We start from the raw sequence: 26,000 nt of genomic DNA on the forward strand, positions 1-26,000 counted from the left end.
TTGAATAATGCAACTTGCAAGGCACACACACACACACGGCACGGAAACAACACTAACACACACGCACACAAACACAGCCTCTCTCTCTCTTCCCAACTACAATTAAACCAGCAATTATGTTTCTTAACTTTGTGAGATGAATGAAGCAGACCACAATTACCTTTCTGTAGGTCAGGTGTGTCAGCCGTCTGCCCCAAGGAAGAATTTCAAACTGACAAAACGTATTTTGTCTCCTTTCCTTTTGTTATATCCAAAATGGACTATAAGCTCCCAGTCTCTTAACGTCATTTTCCCCTCCACGGACACGGGACAAAACGTATTATAAAGTAAATAATAAACTTATTTCATATAAAATACTTCCCCCCGCCATTCTGTCACATCATAAACAACCACACACGAGCAGGTGCTGTGATTTGTCAATAGCCAATGACCTCACGGTATGAGGCGGGCTGAGCACAGGCGTGTCTTGGCAGCTGTCAATCATTCGACGCAATGAAAGCCTGTTGTGTTTTTCTTGTAACTATTTGATGCCGTTGCTGCTTTAGATTATACCAGAATATAAAAGTATCTATTCTAAAACATTTTAATAATAATTTCTCATCTTTACTCCATAAGATAGGGAGGGCTGAGCCTCCCTTGCCCATTGATACGAGCCACCTCAAATAAGTAGACAAAAGCGAAGAATAGAACAGTCAAGTAAAAAATAAACTTGAGTCAGTTTATTGACCTTTAAAAAACAGGAAAAGACAATACTTTGCCATTATGATATTACAATATCCAAAATCCCAGAAGATATCTAGTTTCATATAGAATACAATATAAATATATACAGAGTGCGAGTGTGTGTGCGTGCAGTGTGTCAGCACTACAATCATCATCGGCTTTTATGTCTGGAGACAGACGCATACTGCAGGAGACTTGCGTAAAAAAGAAAAAACATTATGCGTCATTTTCAAACAGTGGAAAAACATCATATTTACAGCACAATAGAAAAGGCTTCTGCCACCATCTCAATAGCTCGAAGCGGATCTACGATGTCTTTCAGCTTATTCTTCCCGAGAACCCAGTCTGGTCCAAATCTGAAAATGAGGGAAAAAAAGGGGTTCAATTATTAAACATTGAAAATACTCCTTCCGTTCAACACGAACCCAGTCAATAGCACACAGCCACTATGTTGTGGTCCTGGATTTACGGGCTGAGGTTCCCCTTTAACAATGTCAATAACTATAGGGGGTTCCAAATGGACCTTTAGGTCTGTGTCTCTGAGAGTGTACAAATGAACCTTTAGGTCTGTGACTCTGAGTGTACAAATGGACTCGGTCCAGCAGTATTGTAATGGCATTGCAGATGTAAAGTCCACATACCAGCCCTGACACAAAAACTTATTTTTTTAACTCAAATCTTTGCTTCTGGGGGGGGAGGGGGTCACTGGAACAACATATTTTCATATTACATATATTTTTGGGAGTCCTCGACCACCGACATAGAAACATGGGTTTTTCAGAAATATGTCAGGATTTAGAAGACATTTGTAGAATCGTTCCCAGGTCAAAATGGGCTAAAACATTTTAGTGTATTTTTCTAACACTTACTTGGGCACCGGCCGAGATTTGCGAGGCGTCGCTTGCAGGAAGCTCCCGTTGATGGACGCGCTCATCTTGTGTCTGATGAGCGTTCTTTCCGCGTCCATCTTATATTTGCGGGTTGTGAGGCGGTAGATGCTAGAGATCCTGTCCACGGTCTTGGGGAGCTTCATAACCTCCTAAAAGTTCAAGAAAAAACACACTTTTTAAAATAGATCACTCAACACATAAGTTTCAAACATGATATAGCAATTGTAACTCGTTTCAATAGAGTTGAAGATTGAAATGTTTGCCCAGCATGCCTGCCCAGAAAAAAGGGATGCTAGGGTTCATGTGGTTAATACTGTACACAATGGTTCTCATGGGGAGGGGGGGTTACAGATACATTTATTAATATAGAATGAAAATCAGTTTAACAACGGTAACACTATAAACATCGGCTTTTTGACAATAGAGACACTATGCATGTGTTGAGAGTTTGTAGCTAGGCAAACAAATGTACACATTATATAACACACACAGTATCTTTGACAAATCTTGGAATATCTTTTGAAACATTTTAACAATATTAATCTTGTCTGGTGGTCCTCGACACAAATGCATTTCAGATGGGTCCACGGAAAAAGTTTGAGAACCACTGCTGTACATCAGTGTTGATTTTGACAGCAAATATTTATTTAGTTTTAATCATAGTCTTTTGAATTATTCCATGTAGCCTTAAGTCATATTTTAGTCAAAGAAATTATTTTGTTGACAAAAATGTATTTTGACAGGCCTTGGTATGCCATGTTCAGAGCGCAACACCCGAGCGGAACCAAACTTTAGTCAGCTTATTTCATAGCCAAGTTCTCATTTAGTTTTCGTCAGCGAATAAAGGCAGTCGACGGACATTCTCCGCCATAGTTTTAGTGAAGGAGATCAGCACTACAGACCTGAGCCCGTTGCCTGTCCTGGAGGAGCAGAGCCAGGAGGAAGCAGGCCTTGGTAAAGATACTGCCTCCCTTGTCCGCCACCTTATCACCGGCCTTCTCCCGGTACCTCTGCAGCAGGTCCAGCAGGGTCTCCACAGAGCTCTCCACGCAGTACACGGCCGCTGTGGTCTTATGGTACTGGAGGTACAACAAGGTGAACGTTATGGAAACAGTGAAACATGATGAAATGCCTCTGTGGTCTTATGGTACAGAGGTACAACAAGGTGAACGTTATGGTAACAGTGAAACATGATGAAATGCCTCTGTGGTCTTATGGTACAGAGGTACAACAAGGTGAACGTTATGGTAACAGTGAAACATGATGAAATGCCTCTGTGGTCTTATGGTACTGGAGGTACAACAAGGTGAACGTTATGGTAATAACAGTGAAACATGATGAAATGTACAGACTTGCATATCGTCACTATCAGATAGAATCCTATTCATACATTTACACTTAAATGTTTTACACTTTATAGTGACAGTATCACACAAAAGTAGATCAAATAGTTAAATTGCCATTTTCTCTTTTTGGAAGGGAAATAATCTATACAGCTGTGCTACATTGGTTCCTGTGGAACACAGATTCTCATTATTTTATTTCATGAAAAGTTAAAGGTTTTGCCACCTGACAGCGACACTATTAAATCTTTTGCAAACTGAACAAAAAGAGAACTGCTCACTGAATGTAGTGAATAGGGAAAGCGCCATAATGTCTGTCCTTAACGAAGTGAAACTTCAACAGGGGCTTCATTAAAGTGGAACTAAATGTCTGAAGGAAGTCTAACAGACCAGAGGAAGGATTTCATGCTGTGTGGATGTTTTTCTACTTGGTCTATCTAGTCATTGAACATTGGAGGAGTCTCCTTTCTGTTGATATAGCCCTTTTGAGAAGGGGAACAGAGTAAGGGGATTTTTGTGCATCAGCACATTCTGTCCAATGTGAAACATTCTGTTACTTTCAGCTAAACAAAACAAAAGTGGGACAGACTAAAACAAAGGTCACATGGAGCACCAACGTTTCCAGCACTCGGATTCTATGCAATTTGTCATTTAAAGCATGCACACGGTCCTTGTTCCAGGTACCTTGGTGAGGTTCAGGAGGATCTGGATGGAGTGAGCAATAATTTCCATGCATGGTATACTCCTGTTGCAGGAGCGGATGAGGATGAAGATGTTCACTGTGGCTCCACTCTCCACCAGGCGTTCACAGCACTCCGGTGACAGCCTGGTCGCCGTCTCTGTACAGAAACACAATTACAACACGCATGAGAACAGTACAAAAACAGACATTGTGCATGGATGGCGTCCTGTCATTTTCTGTTTGAGAGAGGCAGGAATGATCCAGACAGCGGGACACAAATTGATCGAGATTAAATCATTGTCACTGCACTGATGCGAGTCTTTTATATTTTCTTCATTGGTCATTATTTAGCGCTACAGATCATGAATTTAGGCTTCCTCTTTTATTATCTCAGTGCTGTGCAGTGTGATGTCGTTCTCCGTTGTAAAGTCAGTCGAGGAGTAGGAGAGAGATCAACTTAAGGGACACTTTACCCCTTTTGCAACCGTTTGCAAAAGGGGAAACATGGGTTTTTCAGAAAACTATTAGGATTTAGAAGCCTTTTGCAACTTATTTTAATTAGTGTTTTTAGATATTTTAGTATTTCAAAGATGGGCTCACTACAATTCCCATAATGTTTTGGTGCATTGCTCCTCCTTGTGGATAGGGGGAGCGCTGTCTTACTGAGACAACATGTAGTCCAGTGATCCCAATGTCCATGACATCATGGACACTTGGAAGTACTAAAATATCTAAAAAACACATAAATACCCCAGGAAAGTTTTCTTGTCTCCCAAACATCATTACAATAAGATCTGGTTTATTTAACATAATGGTTACTTAGCATCCCAAAACAGGGTCGACAGTTTGAAAGCAGTTAAGTCGGTCTCTGGCTTTTATAAATATTAAACCAATGAAAAGTATTAACGAGAGCGTCTGACTAATAAATAATAATTACAAGGTTTCTTCCCGACAGGGACGAGAACATACTTTTAGCATTTATATAAACGCCAACTTAAGAATAATCAAGCTTAATCAGAAGTTGCGTTCACTGCAGGCATCAAGTCAGTCAGAACTTAAGAAGTCTCAAGTTCATTGCAGACAAACATCTAAAATTTCCAGTAAAGCATTATGATAAGGCCTTACCCAGGTTTTGTAAGGCTTCCAGAATGTGAGCGAAATCTTTATATTTAAGGAGGTAGTCCAAAGCTAAAGCTGTCTTGTTGCCCAATTTGTCTTCTTCTCGGACACCAGTGGACACTCGTTGTAGGCTGAGTCTCGCTTTCACCACTTTGGGATTGTCATGAAGCATGCGGGAGCGGTGCCCTCTCCACAGAGCCTTGAGGAAAGTACAGGAATAGAAATAGAATAAATCGCAGAAAAATATGTTGTGCAAAAATAGTTCAAATGTTCCCTTTACTTACCTTTATTAAGTAAAGGGAGCATATGCAATGAAATGTATCAAATAATGTCTCATTAGACTTAAATTATTTGAACTACCAGTATTCAAAAATCAAAGGCGTGAATTGTGCTTGGCAAAGTAATTAATAGCAAATAAGTGAATTAATTGTGTTTTCTTTGCAGTGAAATCTTTCAGACAGACAATGATTTTTCCCATGAAAATACTCGATTTTACTACAAGCTACAGAATATGTGCAGCTCCACACATTATTCTGCACTTTGTGTGCAAGCTGTGTATTACATAGTTTCAAAGCAAATGACCATCTGTCTAAAGTATTTATATATTAATTAAATGTAATAGGTACTGTATATTCTCATGATGAAATTAAGCAATAATATAACTAAACAATTCTCTCAGCTCATTCGCCTGGCCCTTGAGCAATAAGCATGTGGGGGAGAGGTCTACCTGAGCTTTGATAATGCCTCCCTGGAGCCTCCTCCGACGCTTGTGGAGAAGGAATGTCTTGGCGGCACGCTGGATGGCGGAGGCAGCAAGGTGGCGTCGGGCTAACCAACGCCTGACGGCTCTCTGAGCGATCACTACTTTCCTCCTCTCCGCCAGGAAACGGGTCCTCTCCTGCCTTGCTCGAACCCATCGCTGGCAAGACAAAGAAAAAGAACACATTAAAGTCTCGAGAGTCGGAATCGAGACGGAGCAACTCTTACTGAAACGGATGAACTCCCATTATAAATGTAGACGTCGTACCTGTATGGCGATGACCGAGTGGATCTGTTTCTTGGCAGACTGCAGGGCCCAGTGGGCTCTCAGGGATCTCTGGATCCTTATGGCACTGAGGTGGTGGAAGGCCGCTGCAACGAAACGGAGCCGCTTCTGTGCCTTCTCTGCCTCGCGTACCTAGAAAAACGTTAAAAACAGATACATGTCATTATTTGTACAAACATGTATAAGTAGCATGTGTATGTATACTTATGTAGTACAAGTGAAAGTCATAGAAATTTTAAAAAGAACAAAGCAATTCAGTGTAATATGGGTGACTGTGTGCTAAAACCGCAGCTACCTGACGTCTTGTGATCCAGCCTCGCCAGTAGAACTGTAGCGTAATGGCAGCTCTTCTCATGTGGTTGTAGTTGTCCCTCGCCGCCCTAGCCAGCCAGACTGCTCGGACCTTCCGCTGTAGAACCACAGTGGCCTCCCTCTGCCTCTGGAAAGTACGTCTCTGGACGGCGCATCGCCAGCAGGACTGGATCAAGGTGGCAGCTCCATTTTGTCGGGCAATCTCTCTTCTAGCCCGATGGCCTCTTAATGCAGCCTGAAGGACGATGGCAGAGCGTTTCATTTTCAGGAATCGTTCTCTCTCTCGTCTTTGAAGAATGCAGGCCCTATAGTATCTCTGGATGATGATGGCAGACAGGCGCATGGCCTGGAATTTGATGTGCTCTTTGTGCTTTCTGAATGAAGATTGGATCACAGTAGCTGCTTTATGGCGACGAGCAAGCTCCAGTCTCTCCCTGTGGGCTCTGTAGGCTGTCTGGAGACAGACCACAGCATCTCTCATTCTCCGGTATTGTTGCATTTGCTGCTTGGTCGCCACAGTGGCTCGATAGCGTTGCTGAATAGTGATGACGGAGGACTTCAGGGTGAGATATCGTCTGTGTTCACAGTGGGTTCTGTAGGTTCTCTGGATAACAGTGGCTGCATGGTGCTTTTGTTTGACGCTCTGCCTGGACTTCATACCACGGAAAGCAGATTGTAAGAGAACAGCTGCATTCTTCTTAGCATTTAGAGCATGCACCTCCTCTCTCATCAGCTTATTGGCCCTGAAACGTGCTTGCATTGTGTTTGCAGCCCACTGCAGTTTCTTGTAGTGGGCCCTCTGCAGGTACTTTCTGATGTGGGACTGAATGGTTATTGCTGCCATGCGTTCACTATGCTTCTGCTGCCTGACAACCATCCCTCTGTAGGCTGCCTGGATGGATATTATGGCCCTGCGCATCAACTCATAGTTCAACCGGTCTTTTTTTGCCAGTTTAATTGCCCTGAATTTTTGCTGACAGAAAACAGCAGCACCCTTGATCGCCAAGAAGCGGTTACGATCATTTTGAGCATGGAACCTTCTCTGAATGACAGTTGCTGCTCTGTGCATATTGTTGAGCTCACGTCGCACAAAATGTCCTCTTAATGCAGCCTGAAGGACGATGGCAGAGCGTTTCATTTTCAGGAATCTTTCCCTCTCTCGTCTTTGAAGAATGCAGGCCCTATAGTATCTCTGGATGATGATGGCAGACAGGCGCATGGCCTGGAATTTGATGTGCTCTTTGTGCTTTCTGAATGAAGATTGGATCACAGTAGCTGCTTTATGGCGACGAGCAAGCTCCAGTCTCTCCCTGTGGGCTCTGTAGGCTGTCTGGAGACAGACCACAGCATCTCTCATTCTCCGGTATTGTTGCATTTGCTGCTTGGTCGCCACAGTGGCTCGATAACGTTGCTGAATAGTGATGACGGAGGACTTCAGGGTGAGATATCGTCTGTGTTCACAGTGGGTTCTGTAGGTTCTCTGGATAACAGTGGCTGCATGGTGCTTTTGTTTGACGCTCTGCCTGGACTTCATACCACGGAAGGCCGCTTGTAATGTGGTGGTAGCCATTCTGACTCGTTGGTAGTTTTTCACTTGGATGTTTCTCAATTTCTGAGCTCTAAACCACTCCTGAATTGCATTTGCTGCACAGCATTGCCTCCTAAACACAGCCTGTTGCTTATGCCTCTTGAAGTTGGCCTGAATGACAGTTGCTGCTCTGTGCATATTGTTGCGCTCACGTCGCACAAAATGTCCTCTTAATGCAGCCTGAAGGACGACGGCAGAGCGTTTCATTTTCAGGAATAGTTCTCTCTCACGTCTTTGAAGAATGCAGGCCCTATAGTATCTCTGGATGATGATGGCAGACAGGCGCATGGCCTGGAATTTGATGTGCTCTTTGTGCTTTCTGAATGAAGATTGGATCACAGTAGCTGCTTTATGGCGACGAGCAAGCTCCAGTCTCTCCCTGTGGGCTCTGTAGGCTGTCTGGAGACAGACCACAGCATCTCTCATTCTCCGGTATTGTTGCATTTGCTGCTTGGTCGCCACAATGGCTCGATAGCGTTGCTGAATAGTGATGACGGAGGACTTCAGGGTGAGATATCGTCTGTGTTCACAGTGGGTTCTGTAGGTTCTCTGGATAACAGTGGCTGCATGGTGCTTTTGTTTGACTCTCTGCCTGGACTTCATACCACGGAAAGCAGATTGTAAGAGAACAGCTGCATTCTTCTTAGCATTTAGAGCATGCACCTCCTCTCTCATCAGCTTATTGGCCCTGAAACGCGCTTGCATTGTGTTTGCAGCCCACTGCAGTTTCTTGTAGTGGGCCCTCTGCAGGTACTTTCTGATGTGGGACTGAATGGTTATTGCTGCCATGCGTTCACTATGCTTCTGCTGCCTGACAACCATCCCTCTGTAGGCTGCCTGGATGGATATTATTGCCCTGCGCATCAACTCATAGTTCAACCGGTCTTTTTTTGCCAGTTTAATTGCCCTGTATTTTTGCTGACAGAAAACAGCAGCAAACTTCATCGCCAAGAAGTAGTTACGATCATTTTGAGCATGGAACCTTCTCTGAATGACAGTTGCTGCTCTGTGCATATTGTTGAGCTCACGTCGCACAAAATGTCCTCTTAATGCAGCCTGAAGGATGATGGCAGAGCGTTTCATTTTCAGGAATAGTTCTCTCTCTCGTCTTTGAAGAATGCAGGCCCTATAGTATCTCTGGATGATGATGGCAGACAGGCGCATGGCCTGGAATTTGATGTGCTCTTTGTGCTTTCTGAATGAAGATTGGATCACAGTAGCTGCTTTATGGCGACGAGCAAGCTCCAGTCTCTCCCTGCGGCCTCTGTAGGCGGCCTGGATGGATATTATTGCCCTGCGCATCAACACATAATTCAACCTGTCTTTTTTGGCCAAGTTGATTGCCCTGTATTTTTGCTGGCAGAAAACAGCAGCACCCTTGATCGCCAAGAAGTGTTTTCGGTCCTTTAAAGTACGGAACCTTCTCTGAAGGACAACGGCCGCTCTGTGCATCTCCGCCACCTCCCGTCTTGCTCTGTGACCACGGTACGCAGCCTGGAGGACGAGGACAGCAGACCTCATGGTTCTGTACCTCTGCATCAACTCATTTCTAAGCCTCTTTGCCCTGTAGCGCTCCTGGACAACAGCAGCAGCACGCTTTGTGGCAAGGTAGGCCGTGCGCACTTTGTGCATTCTGAACTGAGTTTGAATGACGGTGGCGGCATCTCTCTTTTTCTTTAGATCTTCTCGAACTCTGAACCCCCTGTAGGTAGCTTGTATCTTCAAGGTGGCACGCCGTAGCTGCCTGTACTCCCGTTGTCGTTCTCTGCCCTCAAGGAGAGCCCTGTATCGGCTTTGGATGATAATGGTTGCACTCTGGAGGAGCAAGTATCGTTTTCTACAGATCATCATTCTCACTGCAGACTGAATAACAGCAGCAGCCTGCCATTTTCCCCTCAGCTCTCTTCTAACGGTCATGCCTCGGAACGCCGCTTGGAGAATGACAGCAGCTCCCTTCACCTTCAAGTAGTCCGTCCTCGTCACCCTGCCTGCCATGCGAGCTCTGAACTGCCTCTGCATCACTACAGCTGCTGCTTTCCTCGACTTATACTGTGCGTGTGCTTTGTGCCGACGGTAATGGGACTGTATGAGTGTGGCACTCTGGTGCAGTTTCTCCAACCTCTTCCTGTCGGCTCTGCCCCTCCAAACGGCTTGTATAGAAAGTGCAGCATGCCTGAGAACCTCGTACTCCTTCCTGTTCTTCTGAGCCAATGCAATTGCTCTGTAACGTTTCTGGATGGCAACGGCTGCTTTCTTCAAGGACAGGTAGCGCCTTTGCGCCGCAAACTTCCTAAAAGCCGCCTGGATAAGTGTCGCCGCCTGCTGCTGCTCTCTCAGTAGTCTCCGTGCAACGTGGCCACGATATGCTGCCTGTATGGCGGTAGCCGCGAATCTCGCCTCGACAAAATTCTTCCTGTCGATATCTCTATGCACAGAGGCCCTGAACCAGCGTTGGATCATGACAGAAGCTTGTCTCATCGCAGCTAGCCTTTTTCTGACAACATGTCCTCTGAAGGCACTCTGGATGATAATGGCGGAATGTCGCTGAAGCCTCAGCCTGTGCAAGCAGCGCCTCTGTGTGAGACCTCTGTAGTGAGCCTGGATGACCAGAGCGGTCCTCTTGGTTCTTGCATAACGAAGGAGACACGTGTGCATGCGGTACCAGGACTGTATCTTCAGGGCAGCAGCCGTTTTTCGCGCCATCCTTTCCTTGTGCCATTTCCAGAATGCCGTTTGTATCACCGTGGCCGCTCGGTTCAACCTCTCCAATCGCTGGGCCTTCCGTCTCCGGTAGTTCCTCTGGATCCGGACAACCGAGGTTCTTAGTGAGATATATTGCTCGCGCTCTCTTCTTGCTGTGGTCCATGCTCTCGTGTATTTCTGAATAACTGTCGCAGCCCGCAGTATTCTGGCATAGGCAGAGGATGCCCTCCTCATCCGCCATTGGGCTTGAACAACAATGGCACTATATCTGAGGTGCTGGTAGGCCCTCCTAGCGGCGTACATCCTCCACTGAGCCTGCAGTGGACAAAGAGAATGATGCCAACGGTATGAGCTATTCAACTTATTCACAATTTGCTTATACTTGGAACTCAAAGTTGCACCACAGCCCCACAGGAGTAAAATGGTCACTGTATGAATGTGGTTAATTACACAAACCTGAACCTTTATGTATGTGTAGTACAGTAGTAGTGCACTTCAGTAGTTAATTTTGTCAAAAAAGCTTTAATTAAGAACAGGTTATATAATTGGTACAGTATATTTCTTTTAGTTTAAAATTATTTCATGGGGAATATACATTTTGGCTACACCTGCATTTTTCTTCTGCATCTACAAATGTAATGCTACCTGGATGAGCGTGGCTGCATTGCATCTCAGAGCCTGGAGTTCAGCCTTCTTCTTCAGCCTCAGAGCATTGCGGGCTGCATAGCCCCTCCATCTTGCCTGGATGGCAATGGCAGCAGAATGCTGCCTTTTGGCTTTCTGCCTGTGGAGAAAGCTTCTGACCACAACTTGGATCTTTACTGCAGCCATGTTTCTTTCCTGTAGGAGGTCAAGGAACAAGATGGTGAAACGATTAGGTGGGGCTTAGCGGACGGTCCATTATTTTATGTCAGAACAAAACAGGGAAAATATTTTAAGACTGTTAACCACAGACCTTTATAGGCATTTAAACAAAAGCCCATAGTCTTCTGGTCACAGGAAGTTTTTTTCTGGGTTTTAAGACTACAAACCTCTGCTTGTATCTCCTATTGTTAAGGAGATACAAACTTAACAGTAAAGGGGCACATTTCTACATGTATAGCCAAACTATTTATATGATTGAGATTCACCACTTTCTCAAACTAGTAACTACTGTTAGCGGCAACAATAAACAATAATTAACCAAAAGAAAAACTAAAGGTGCCTTCAGAGTACTTGGATGGTTAGAGCAGCACGATTACATACAAAGTCAAGGCAAAGACGAGAATTGCCTGAACGGGCGCGGCGCGACCTGGCGCAGTACAAACGGGACGAACAGAAGAAGCGAATATATATTCCGGTCTGAACGCAGCTTTAGTATATCTGTGCTCCCCCAACAGAAAGGCAAAGTAATGGCCAACAAACACTTTGTTCTTTCCTGAAAGTGTTCAGAATTTAGGCATCCCAAGCTAAATTCAACCCTAACCCCATATGTGCCCTCTCCCTACGCTCATTCTGTAGCTCCGAGATGAGTCACACACTGGGGCCCTCCCACCGCGTTTCAGAAACGGCGCAAGTTTCTGCAAGGAACGTTTCTTATCCTTACCACACCATTAATCCAAAACGTGTAGGGCCCATGTAGGTTTACACTAATTCAACCTTAACATCGGCCCAGAAAATCCAACTCGCCATTTGAACCGAGCCTTTACGTCCCGTATGTTATCAGTCGCTTCCATGTTTATCAAGGAAGTTGAAAAGCTTTAGCGCCTCCCCGGCACCTCCCCTGGTCGAAAATTTCCAACTGACTTCAGTTCACTCGACATGCACATGCACACGCACACTTCCTTGATAAACATGGAAGCGACTGACATTGACATTTCAGTGAGCCCAGTGTCTCTGATGTCATGGATACTGGGATCACTTACTTCCTGGACTACATGTGGTCTCAGTAAGACAGACCTGCCCTATCCACAAGGAGGAGCAGTGCACCAAAGTATTATGGGAATTGTAGTCCAGGAAGGAAGTGAGACCAGTGTCCATGACATCAGAGACACTGGGCTCACTGCTACAATCTAAAACATCTAAAACCACATAAAGACCCCCAGGAAAGTGTTCTAAAGCTTCTAAACCTCATTAACATAATATGTTTTTGCAAAAAGGGTGAAGTGTCCCTTTAAGTAAAAGATGTACTTCTTCCACCACTGGACATGTTGCCACCGACCTGGTAAACCTCCTGGTCTTTCTTCAGCCGGTACTTCCGCCAGGCGTCCTGGATGACCCGAGCAGCTCTGGTCTCATTGCGCAGGTCCAGGAGCCGCACGCACAGGAACGACAGGTATGACATCACAACCTGGAAAACAAGCACGGATGTGGTGATTTAACCTGAGATCAGATTCTAAAAATGTCTTCTACATCCTGACAGTTTTCTGGAAAAAAAAGCTATGTTTCTATGTCAGTCGTTCTTCGATTTTTCAAAAATATGTTTTTCAATAGCTAAAGCATAACATAATGCTAACACCAAAAGGGGTTCCCGTCCAAAATGGGTTTTAAGCAATACCACTCGGTTATTCACATCATGTCTAGTCTGGCAAGAAGCAAAGTAAAACATATGTTAATGTTACTTAATTTTATGTTTAATTAATACCATGTTAAACAGGGACCCTCCAACTGCACAGTGGCTCCACCACGGCCCGTAGAACTTGCCCTAGCCTAGCCCCTTAGATAGCACTTTATGTACGGTAGACTTGGATAGTATTTTAGACAGACTTAAAGCTCGTTACGAAGACAGCACTAGAATTGCATTTTATAGTACACATGTATATTGTATAATATATAATATAGTATAGTATAGTATAGATACTCCACTGTTACGTTCTTAGTTTATACATGATTACTACTTTTTATATATGTGATGTATGCCATGCTTTTGCTTAATGTAAATCGCTCTGGATCAAGAGCTTCTGCTAAATGCCTAAATTGTAAAATTGTACAACCTCCACCTACTTTTGAGCCAAAAACCCTACAATATCTCAGGGCATACTGTTATGTTGTTTATTGCCCCTTAAAAAAAATCGAATTAAGTTTTACTCATGGCCATTGTCTGCACTTCCAGGGCATTTTTTTGCATTCTTTTCCAAGTTGTGAGCATGGCAAGCAGACCAGGGAAAAAACATTGTGTTCCGAGTTCAACTCCACTCACATGATCCGTCCTGCACTGAGTTAAGCTGCTGTTGTTGCTGTGTGTCAGTTAGGTAATGTGGTATTTGGGTTACCATATTGGTTCTTAATGTGCTTCTGACCCAATTAAACTTTTATATGTTGCAAATAGTGATGGACTTCGATATGTCTGAGTCTGAGCCACTCTCACCTTCTCGTTGGGGATGGTGTTGGACATGTCAGCTGTGTTTATCATGGCGGGTACTCCACCCAGGAAAGCCACAGCGGAATTTATTAATCGGAAATTGTTTCTCTCATTCTCCAGGAGCTCTTTGTAGTCCAAAGAGGAAGATTCTGGACCTGTGTAGAACACAAGAAAATAAAACATTGCTGGCAACGTTGGCCTTTTTTCCCCCCAGTAGTCAATTAATAAAGTAAATTTTCAAGTAGCACACTGTTTCAAAATGTCACTGGCTGCCACCTAGTGTCAAAGTGTGTGTTTTTAAAAGCTACTGCTTAGGAAGTAAGCCGAGTCAATCTCTTGTTGAATGCACTGTAATGCTTCTAAAGAAGTCGATTTCAATTTTCAATCCTTTTCATGTCAATGGAATTATTTGTAACAGTTGAAATCAATAAGACTATACGGATGTTAACCTGCTGGCCGGATTAAGTGAAGGTGGGGGCCGCATGTGGCCCCCGGGACTCTAAAGCACCAATTCTAGAGGAGCTCACAGTCTCCTGATCAATCACTACGAATACCATTAACTGCAAACTGGTAGTTGACTATGTTTAAATTAATTGCATTACTAAAATCTGAAAAACAAAAAGTAATCTATAAATTGGGTGCTTTTTTGAAAAATGTTCCACTGTACAAATAGGGAAAGCCTTCCGATATGTCTATGTATATCGTGTAATGTATTGTATACTTTTGATTGTATACTTTTATGAATCTGTGCTCCAAACCATGTGATCATGGTCGTCAGTTAAATAAATGATGACAAATTATGATGATGACACCTGTTCCACACAAGCTATTGGAGTCGGACGATTGTCTCCAAGTCAGTGACACTAAGCTTGATAAACTCTACAAAAAAGCTTAATTTACTACTTCGTCGTCATCTCTCTCACATAACAATGTCTATAAACATTTACCATCTTGGCCCGTCTGCCTGGAGTCAAAAGAGTTGTCCGAGTCACTGCCCGAGGAGTCGAGTTCCACTCGACCCCGCTGGGAGCACTCCACGGTCTGGGTGGTGTACTGACGGACGGCCTCCGCTGGCAGCTGGTTGGGGTGGTAGTGGTGGATCAGGTGGCAGAGGAGACGGCCATCCGAGAAGGACACTGTGAAGTTCTCTGCCTGCGCAGACAGAGGAACAAAGACGGGCGATAGGTTGTAATTTTCTCAAGTTTCAAAGTGGGAACATATACACACACCAGGCACAACATCTGCTATTTTACTTTTGACCCATTTAGGCCTGAATGCAAAATAAAAAAAACTATTCTAAATCCTCCAGTTTTCTGAAATACATATTTTCACGATTTTTCATAAAATAGCAGACCTACAAGCTCGTATGAGCTTGTAGGTCTGCTATATTTCAATAGCTAAATTATAACATAATGTTTAAAACACCAAAAGGGGTTCCCGCTCAAAATGGGTTAAGACTCAAGAGCAATACAAAAGTTTCCCTGTTTTTGGTCAAAATTTGTGTTGCTTGTTGTTCTTTTTAGTACATGACAACAGAAAACAATCACTTTGAGTGAACAACTGCTTTGTTCCTTTTATGTCATGTGTGCATTTTGTTATCATGCATAAAAGGGATTCTAGAGGATACTGTACATAAAGCATTATTCAAATGCTTAGTTTGTCTACACCAAGAAACATTACCTAAATCCCTAGTGGAATATCGAGACAAAAAAGCTTTTTCTTAAGTGTGTGCACAGCATGCTCACTATGAGCCATGAGTCATCATTCTTCTCACCTGCAGGCCGTAGAAGTCGCACACGGCGTTAACCCAGTCCATCAGAAGAGCGATCTTGGTGCTGCTGTGCTTGTACGGCACCCTGAGCTTTGCACCGCTCGACTTTAGGCCCTGATCAGCCCTCAGAGAGGCCAGCCTCAGTTTAGTGCTCCAGGTTCTCTTCAGGAAGTCTATCTCCTCCCTCAGCTGTTCCTCATCCAAAATCACCTCCACCTAACGGGGATATGAGGACACATGATTACGATATGATGGAGTACTAGCTATAGCTACTACATTCTACCAGGGACGTGCTTTTAGAAGCACATCTTCTACCCAAACTGAAACAGATTTGGGGGATTTTATATGTGTAATCCATTGGTCTTAAAAACTAACTGGGTACACACCTGAAAAGCAAAGATGAGTTTCCAGAGGAGGCTCAATGTCTTTTCCCTGTGTCCGTCCACAATATCCCTAGAATCAATGGCAGATCCTGCAGATGGGAAATGGGAAAACGGATTAAAGCTTTAAACCGAGTGAGATGATGTAACCAAATGTACAATTATACAGAGGCACACTTCCAGTCTTGCACACAAATACCCCCTTCGAACACTGTGATTTTATTTTTTTATAACTGTGTATAAGCAATTCATTATGAGAAATGACAGAGTTACCATGTGGGGGTCCCTCTACTGTACTGTCACACTCGAAATCATCATATACCGGTATATACAGTTTATATGTGCGCATGTATGTTAGGCTGCACAACAGTGACACTTGGTGGTGAAAACCAACCAAACGCTATTACACACACACACACACACACACACACACGTTTACGCTCTATGAAAGGAGTAAAATATGCCAATTACCATATTCGTCCTTTAGGTCAACATCTCTGTCTTTGAGCACCTTCAGTGCAATCTCCACGTTGTGGACCTTTTGTAGGCGGCTGATGGCCGGAAGACGGAGCTTACGGGACAGACTCCAGTCCTTGATGAACAGCTCCATCACCCGCCTGGAGGTAAAGACCACATGAAAGTCAAACAAGACATACAAACGATGCCCTTTCAGAATCATAACCAGCCCTGGGTAAGGTGAGATATAGACAGAGAGGGTGATATTAGGAATGATGTCAAACATAAAATCGAGCACCGACTGGACTCTGTGTTGCCGTGTAGTGTACCGCTTAGAACAGTGGTTCCCAAAATGTTCTCCCGGCCGGGACCCTAGATGTGGCATTTTCACCATTTCTTAAACCTTTGTGTTTTCAATGAATTTATTTTTTATTATTCTGAAATGCTTGTTACTGTGAAGTATGCATAGTATAGAGTTCACATGCAATTGGCAAGTATGCCCTATTTTGTCAGAGTCCAGAGTCTCCAGACTCATCTGCCAACCTCAACTTCAGACTAGTCAATAATGTATTTATTCCTGCACGAGACTAATTTCTCATACCCTACCCCAGTGGTTCTTAACTTTTTCAGGCCATGACCCGCCCCAAAATAATCAGATTTGAACTGTGGACCCTCCACACTGACAAGTACATGGAATTGTAGGAGTTGAGGCATCACATTTTGTTTGACTCGGCTCTGTAGATAAATATTGCAGGAAATAGCTCACAACGCCTCGGCGTAGATCGGCTATTTTCTAAATGTTTGCCTCTATCTTCTATTTGAGAATTTGGCCCATGTTTGATGTTTTCTTTAATAGTGTAGTTTATAGTAGGCTATAGTTTGTAACCTTTGATGCAGTAAAGGTCCTTTTAGGTATTAAAGCCTTAAATTGTCACTTCACTGTCAGCTGGGGACCCCCCTGGGGGTCCTGACCCACAGGTTGAGAACCACTGCCCTACCCTAACGTGTTCATACAATTGGTGAGTTCATATAAATAATGGAAAACAATGGAAGGCTGTGTTATCTAACTCTACATCTAATCATCTTCTAATTCTAAGTGAGAAAGAGACTTGGACCACTCTATGACAACCACATGCCAGTATATTTCACTTACACTAGACGAATTCCACATTTCAAGTCAACGGCCAAGTTCCTCACAGCAAAGTCAAACTCATCCAGGGGCGTCTGCCCGTGGGATACTGGTAATCCCAGGTAACCGAGATGCCGAGGAAGGATCCCCTCTCCACTCAGGAAGTCCCGGGAGAAAGCCAGGAGCAGGTCTTTGCTCGTCTGTAGCAGCAACAGGAACACACATTAGGAAAACTAAGTAGCATGGCAAAACAGCATTTTAAATGAGATTCAAAACCAAACAAAACATCTCATTTGAGAATTACTGATTTGTATAGACTTAAGAGCTTTTGTGTGGTAGAGAAGAGGGGCTGATCATATTTAGCAGATATTAAGACAAATATGCATCCAGGCTCCAGTAGACTTACTGCCTTATAAAAGGCATATGGTGCTGCTTTACTTTACAACCACGTGTTCATGTTGTGGTTACAAAGTTGTTTTTGCAGATTGCAAAAGATCTGTGTGTGTGTGTGTGTGCTGCTCTACCTTGAACTCTGCATCCATGCAGAACAGACAGGGGTCTGTGTGTGTGTGTGTATGTGTGTCTGTTGTTCTACCTTGAACTCTGCATCCATGCAGAACAGACAGGGGTCTGTGTGTGTGTGTCTGTTGCTCTAACCTTGAACTCTGCATCCATGCAGAACAGACAGGGGTCTGTGTGTGTGTGTGTATGTGTGTCTGTTGTTCTACCTTGAACTCTGCGTCCATGCAGAACAGACAGGCATCTGTGTGTGTGTGTGTGTGTCTGTTGTTCTACCTTGAACTCTGCATCCATGCAGAACAGACAGGGGTCTGTGTGTGTGTCTGTTGCTCTAACCTTGAACTCTGCATCCATGCAGAACAGACAGGGGTCGTGCTCAATCATTCGAGACTCTTTGGCCTTGTCCAGGAAACAGACCAACAGGAGCAGCTTCTTCAGACTGAAGCGAGACAGCGCCTCCTCGTGGCCTGACCAAAGAAAGTAAAATGAGCATCAATGAAACCAAACATGAACAATGTCAAATGTATACTTTAACAGTGCTTGTAGTCAGCTTTTCCCCCCACTCTGCACAGTACAGAGTATACAATAGTTTCCAAATTACCGTCTTTGTAAAGGTTAGGCACTTTGGCATGTCTGAACTGAGCAGCAAGGTCTGGATTCCACAGCAGCCGTTGGAGGATGAACATGGCCAGACCCAAGACGTCTCCGTTACTCTCCAGTGAGATCAGCTCCCCAAAGATCGTCTGAAGGCGTGCCAAAAAGATTCAATGGATGAGAATCGTGTCAATGAACATTATACACAGGTCCTTGAAAAGGTCCTTGTTTGAAACACAGATCAGAAGTAAAAACACAACATTGCTGTGTTCTGAATACCTCAAGTCCAATCCGTAGCCACAGAGGATTGTACGCCAGCAGCCAATTAAGAACTTTTTGGCGTTCACCTATTTAAAGACACAAACACAAAGATTACAACCAGGTCCTTTACCGCCTCCCGCAACCAATTAAAATGTATATAAAAATATATCCAAAACTGATATTTATAAATTAGAAACAACAACTGACTTATAATCGAGAAGCACCTTGTTTTTAATTATATACATTTTTCATGTCAATGAATCGACACAATACATTTTTTATAATAGACAACGATTAGTCTGCTTAAACACGTAATTCGGGCATTATACTTTGTTGTACAATGATGGCGTACAAAATAGTGAAAATAGCTGATCTACAAGCTCACTATGCATAAAGATGGGACGCGTTGTCATGGACGACGACGGTCATTTTCCATTTTGTTTAAATAATTATTAATTAAATCGTAATCACAACAGCGTCATATCACCCAGCCTGGCTTCATCATCCACTCACCGATGTCCTTCCAGAGGTGGCGGTCTTTTCTTATCAACAGCCTCTTGGCCTCCACCTCCTGCTCTAGCCTCTGGATGGCTTTGACCATGGCCTCGGAGGTGAACAACTGGCACGCGGCACGACGGAGGCGGTTCAGCCTTCGGCGAGCCGTGTATGTGCTGAACGACATCTCCTCTTTGGTGGGAGCTTTGGGCACGTTGAACGTCTCGTCGCCGCCCATGACTAGAGACGCAGCGTTCACTGCATGAGTTGAAGACGAGAGAGAGGGGGAAAGGTTAAAGCTCTCCTAAAGCTTAAGCTACACACACGCACCTCATGATTCATTCGTTTTAGTATATATGGTGTGCTGCAAAATCCCACAAAATAAATCAGGTTTCCATGGAAGTCACACAAATCATTGATCAAAGCCCCATATTGGTGCTTCTAGTTCCAAATGTAAGGTACAGGGCAGATACAGGACTACATCAAAGAGTCATTACAAATGTGATTTTGACGACAAATGCCCTAAATAAAAGGGAAAAGAAAAACTGAAATGACAACTGAAAAAGGAACAGATCTTGGGACACCAATCCTATATGGGCCAAAGACTGTCTATCGAAGTCAAGACATGTTAATGTTACCTTTCCCTTTAGCAACTTCAGTGTGTACTTTGAAGTCATCTGGGGTGAGGATGTAGTTGATCCAACAAGTGAATCCTCTCTCCTGCTTCTCAATCCACCTCTCATCATAGAACATGTTCTTGGCTGCAAATGGCATTGGGTGTCTTGGTATGACTGTAAGAAAATCAGGTTAAAACATTACCAAATCATAATCCACGCACAAAAAAATATAAAACTACAAAATATATATAGTATATAAAAACACAGATGAAATCAAAATGTAGCCCACAATAAATATCAAATACCTGTTTGTGCAGGCTTAATGAAGGTCAGCTTAGACTGTGCCACTGCAACAATTCTTGCCGTCTTCACAGGCCGTGCACCAAATGACTTCAAAGACTGTGAAGCTATGAACACAATCAGAAAATATTCATTTACAATATATATTGATATTAATAATTTAATATAGTAAACTATGGAACAAGTATATGGTAAATGCGGCATTTATAGACAGTACATGCAGCCTTTATCCAAAGTGCTTTACATATATTGTGTGCACAGTCACCCATTCATGCACACATTCATACACTGATGGCGGTGGAAACCATGCAAGGACACTTCGACACCAACTCTGGGGGAGCCCGGGTTCGAACTGGGAACCTTGCTGTTCCCATCCGGCCACTCTACCCCTGAGCCACCGCCGCCCCAATTGACATCTTAACATCACAGGTTAGAGGCCAGGTATAGAAAGAAAGAACACATTCATTTCACACACACACGCACCTTGTGACAGGTTCTTGGAGCTTGGTTGCTTGGCTTGGGTAAGGGCCACTGACTGTGGGGTCTTTACAGATAATACAGATTTAGAGCGCACTGAACCTGCAAAAGAAATGCACAAAATATCAGGTGGCTGCACAGAATATTTTTTATGCCAACTATAGCTATACCAAGCTTTCAAGTGTCAATGGAAAATTTTAGATTGTCTGACAGAACACCAACACTAACAGTGTAAAAAAACGGTAATTTAAGCATAGTCTTTCAAAACCATTCCACATTTTCTCACCTGCCGTTCTTGGCTCCTGCCTCTTTGGCACCGATTTCTCCTTTATAACAGCTGCCACTCTTCTCCTTTTGCCTCTCTCAGTTTTCCCAACATTCTCAACCGTCTCTCCCTGTAAAAATTCATCACTCTTCCTCTTCTTGTTCCTCACCGCCATGTCCAACACAGCCAGGCTGTGGATTGGGAAAGTCAAGTCTTCATGGACAGACAGAGGGGCTAAAATAAGATGTGGTGGGGTGGTTAAACTGGTTATTAAAGATTGCTTAAGCACATCAGAGCCTGATGGTGAATCACAGGGAAGAGAGGATGGGGCCGCGGATGGAAGAAAACCGACAGTGAAAGTATTGTCAGATAGGCCTGAACGCACTGAAGAACTGACTGGAGAGGTGATAGGGAAGGATGCCATAATTGGGAAGGCACGCAAATCATCATAGGCTGAAGTCATGCTGATGGATTCTGATTTCCATGTCGGCCGTCTGTTGTCATGTAGAGAGCCGGGTGATGTAGAGTTCTGACATTCCACACTTCTGCTGCCGTCTCGTTCGATGACAGGGAGGTCGGGCGTGGCTGGGCTCGATTCACAAGCACTGCTGGCATCAGTGAGCTCGAGTGTTTTCTCCAAGAGCTTTCGTCTTGACCTCTTTACTATTCTCTCGCCTGTTGCAACTGGGGCTTTGACCTTAGTCACGGTGGCGGAAGTAAAAGAACACTTCTTTTGGTTATCACCAACCTGTATCTCTGGATCAACAACCTGGCTGGTGCCTGGCTTTTTGCTCACGAAGAAAGTAAGTCGTGGCTTACTGGACTCCACAGGGCTGTCAGGCAAATTTGTAAGTGCATCATTTTCGGAGCCACCACCATAACTTCCACTCAGGGATTCTAATGAATCTGAATAGTCATAACTGGAGCTTGCATTGGGAGGACTGGCAATGAGATGGATCAGGTCAGAGTCAATGATGGCCAGAGCATCTCTGACAGACGGCATTTGAGTTTGGGGTAAAACACGTTCACTTTCCGTAGCCACAGCATCGACAGGGCTTTCACGTGACTGTATGCGGGGCATGAGGTTTTTAAAGCTCTCTGGTGTTCCTATGGGAGAAATTGTCGTGTTCAGCGCTCTGGTTATCACTCTGTGCTCAGGTGTGCTTACTAATTCATGAGGCTCAGCTGAGCCGTTGGTAGACGCCATGTGATCGCCGGCAGGGACAGGCAGAACAACAGGAGAGTTATTCTGAACGCGGTCCTGGTCTGACTGGACCAGGGCCTTTTGCCTCCGAGTGGGCTTAGAAGCCCTCTGCTGCTCTTCAATAGGGCTGTACTTGAGGGACCTCTGCCGTACTCTCTCTCCCTCATTGAGCAAAGACAGTGGGCTCCTGGGTTTTCCACGCATGTATTGCTGGTTCCGGGGAACTTGGAAGGTCTTATTGGCTGCAATCTTCAAGGTGGGCCCCGTTTTCTGTCCTCTAGGCGTGACTGATTGGTCACCGGCCCTCTTGTTTTTGATTGAATCCCATAAGCTTTTCTGAAACACGGTACAAAACATTATGAGATACCGTTTTAAATTACATGCTCCAGATAATGGCAATGTGTAAAAACAATGGAGTTCTCCCAGGCCAAAAATCCCTCCTGCTTTAAATTTACCTTTTTCTTTTTTGGTGCCTCTGCTCTCCCAAGCACAACTGCTTGATGTCTGAGGATGCCATTTGCATTGAAGATGACCAGTTCTCGAACTCCACCTTCTTCAGATGGGGTCCAGGTTATTGTCAGAATGAAATGGCTTCCAGGCTGCCAAAATAAAAACATAATGTAAATAGGTTTTCAATGTAATGAGTCCCGGGATGCAGGGATGGTCTTTTAGATGAGTCTCAGGGACATTTTATGACTCCCTCTTTAATGACCATTTTTTACAAATTGCAGCATTTAACTCCCATTTCATTTTATATGGTTATAACGTGGTTATATTCATGTAGAAAACCGAAGAAGAAATGATTATTATAACTAAAGCTAGCAAAATAAAACTATAATAATAAAAAACAGTACAGTAGCATAGTAGTGCAGAGGTCGTTGATTTATTGTGTAAATAAACTGTGTTTTGGGATGCAAAATGTACCCTATTTTAATCTCTGCCATGGTATGATTATGGTATTGTACTAGTTTCTAGAACACAGATGTCATGAGGTCTCACTCACTGGGAAAGAGTTGGCCTGTCACTAGTTTATGTTACTCTATGGCTGTGGTAAATGTGTAATAGCCGATAGACTCTTAAATACTGTTTTGTACCACAACATCACTCGTGAGCAGGGTTTCTGTTTATTTAATGTATTATTTTATATATGAACAAATTACTTAACCACTGGGCAACATTTTATACTTCGTATGTTGCGTCATGCAAAAACAAATAACTTTGCAATGCAAAGTGTTATGAGCCAAAAGTGGGATAGATTACCAATTAATAACTATATTGTATTAAATGATTGTGCAACCATGTTTATACTAGATGAAATCAATTCCATTAACTGTTGCTTGCACCCCACTACAGTGACCACTGACTACACCACTAACTCCAACACTTAGAAAAATAATCAAGGAATTTCTTGACAGGAAGTAGCTCAGTCATAACATCATGGATTTTCATGAAACAAACACACGCAGATAGAAAGGATATTCAAGTTTTCCCTAATCCCTACAGCTGCAATGTTTAGTTTAACGTCGTTTAATACAAGCAGATCGCAAAAACAATTCGGACGAGTGGCGAGTCAATGGAGGGTATTGCAACTCTAGATTCATCCAATTATTATTTTTAAATCTATAGAGTTGCAAATTGAGGCTTAGGTGTCATAGCCGACTTAACACTTTTTGGCAGCACACTCGCACTTGAAAACAGCATGCCAAGCCAATGGGTGTGGGGACTGTTGTTCTTAATATTCCATCCAGCATTGCCAACGCCCAGCAGCCTACACATTGAATTAATATCAAAACATATTGGTCTTCTTTTTTACCTCTTTTACCTCAGCCTGCCCTACATTGTTAGCAGATTGTTATCGATTAGGCGTAGCAGCAGGATATAATAAACAAACAAACGAACACCGACTCCATGTTTCTGGTTGTTACCTGAATTGTAAAACTGCTGTGATCCACAGAAAAGCCCTTCGACGACGGTATTTTCTCGACTCTAACCTCGGCCACGGCATCCTCGGTAGGATTGTCAACGCGCAGAAGGGCAGACTTCGAGGTGCCCAGTTTCACACAGCCGTAGGTTACAAACGGAGCCTTTGAGAACTGCATCAAACTAAGAACTGGAATGGCATTTTCTTTGTCGCTGCGGTCTCTCCTTGTTGGACTGATGATGTCCAGATATCCTCCTCTCAGCGTAGAACTCATACTTTCAGCCATTATTACTAGCGAACACTCTTTAAAAAACGCACTAAACTAGGCTGCGGCCGCACGATGCTACATGTCTGACAGCCTGGCGAAAAAACTACTGTACTGACTGAATGTTTGTTGCCGTTTAAACATGCGACGTTCAGCCTCGCCGTTTGAAATTTCGACCGTTGTTTTCAGTGGTCGCTCAGCCAATCGCAGTGGAGGAGCGGCTGCGTTTGCTGCGTTTGCTCCGTTTGTCCAATGAGAACACAGAACAACTTGAACGCGTACACAACATTCTCAGCCTATCGGAAACTCTCATCGTTGCATTTAAACCACCGTTTCTCAACGTCTGGTCCGGGCCCCGCCAGCAGTGCAAATGGACCCCCAATCTAAACTGTACAAATGATCAGTGTTCACTTCAACTCTGGGTCCATTTGCTTGAACATGACAGAACATGTTGGAACAGTTGATAAATAGTAAATACTTCAATTAATCAATCAATAAACCTGGCCAATGTTGATACAGACCCATATTGGGTCTGTATCAAAAGTAAAATGTTTAACAAAACTCCTGTTAAATAAATATGCAAATTTGAAATCAAAATATATAATATCCATCGGTAGAATCAGTTGTCATGGGGCCATACTCATTTATTATGGTCCCATTTGATGACAACTGATTCTGAATTATTTAATAATAGCTCAGGGATAGCGTCATACAAAAGACGGAATATTCCATGAAGCATTATTATTCTGTTGATTAATTTACACCACGACAGTTATGCGTATGCCTACTGCCATTGAATGTGAAATAATAATATACCAAGTGAGGATTAAATACATTTCCACAAATTCCACTTCATTACATTAATCTATTAAATCCTATCATCTACAGTAGTAAGTAGAATATGTTCGCATAATAAATAATCTACTGTAATGTGTTGTGTTTATGATGAATTGAAAAAGGTGGACCCGCTTTTAAACAAGTGTAATGCTTTATTGGGTGATTGGGTCGTCCACTCACAGTTGACAGTTTTTTGTATTGAGTTGTGCTTGAAATGTACTGTAATTCTGCAAACTGTTATCAATCGAGTTGACTTTCTGCAATTGCCCCTCATGACCAGCTGAGGGTAGCATTGTTCTGTACAGACTACAGAGCTGAGTAATAGTAAATGCCAGGCTAAAGCTGAGTGATGTGTGCTGTTGGACTGATGGTATGATAGGAAAGTAGGACATTATTACTGCCACCCATAGATCTCCATATGGAGCTGACCTGTTCTGACATTCCATATGTTGATCTGACCTCATCAAACCCTGTACACTCAAGACACGCTTCATATGGCCACTGGCCAGTACATAATTCATTCCATGTTGATCTCTAACCCCCCCATGCCACAGCGCCTGGGGCGACTGTGGCTCAGGAGGTAGTCGTCCAATGACCCATGGGTCGGCGGTTCGAATCCCGGCTCCTGCTGTCTACATGTTGAAGTGTCCTTGGGCAAGACACTTGCTCCCCAAATAGCTCCCGATGTGCTGGTTGGTACCTTGCATGGCTTCTGCCACAATCTGTGTATAAATGGGTGAATGTAATGCACAATCTATGTACAG

The 26,000-nt window shown here is 43.6% G+C and overlaps 1 protein-coding gene across 1 annotated transcript; it reads right to left on the bottom strand.

Moving 5' to 3' along the window:
• Positions 1–737: 737 nt before the first annotated feature.
• Positions 738–24,501, bottom strand: aspm (assembly factor for spindle microtubules). The gene is made up of 26 exons (XM_080770330.1): positions 24,139–24,501; positions 22,669–22,812; positions 21,031–22,549; positions 20,751–20,846; positions 20,273–20,374; positions 19,989–20,141; positions 19,369–19,608; positions 18,874–18,941; positions 18,602–18,743; positions 18,337–18,467; positions 17,506–17,681; positions 16,368–16,513; positions 15,903–15,988; positions 15,520–15,732; positions 14,693–14,897; positions 13,752–13,900; positions 12,606–12,734; positions 11,051–11,245; positions 6,098–10,720; positions 5,785–5,934; positions 5,485–5,676; positions 4,764–4,956; positions 3,641–3,795; positions 2,516–2,692; positions 1,593–1,762; positions 738–1,079 (listed from the first exon to the last, which is right to left on the bottom strand). Exons 1-26 carry the CDS (start codon positions 24,418–24,420, stop codon positions 977–979), a joined length of 9,939 nt encoding a protein of 3,312 aa, XP_080626456.1. The 5' UTR covers positions 24,421–24,501; the 3' UTR covers positions 738–976.
• Between the last annotated feature and the right edge of the window lie 1,499 nt (positions 24,502–26,000).

Source organism: Protomyctophum bolini (genome assembly GCF_963924005.1).
Source record: "Protomyctophum bolini genome assembly, chromosome: 8".
In the NCBI taxonomy this organism is placed as follows: domain Eukaryota; kingdom Metazoa; phylum Chordata; class Actinopteri; order Myctophiformes; family Myctophidae; genus Protomyctophum; species Protomyctophum bolini.

Excerpts from the sequence above, each read along its gene's own strand:
- aspm (XM_080770330.1), bottom strand. The coding sequence starts at position 24,420 with ATGGCTGAAAGTATGAGTTCTACGCTGAGAGGAGGATATCTGGACATC. Across the intron at positions 20,142-20,272 it reads CATTAAGCCTGCACAAACAG|TCATACCAAGACACCCAATG; the intron begins GTATTTGATATT and ends ATTTTCTTACAG. Across the intron at positions 11,246-12,605 it reads AAGACCAGGAGGTTTACCAG|GAAAGAAACATGGCTGCAGT; the intron begins GTCGGTGGCAAC and ends GACCTCCTACAG.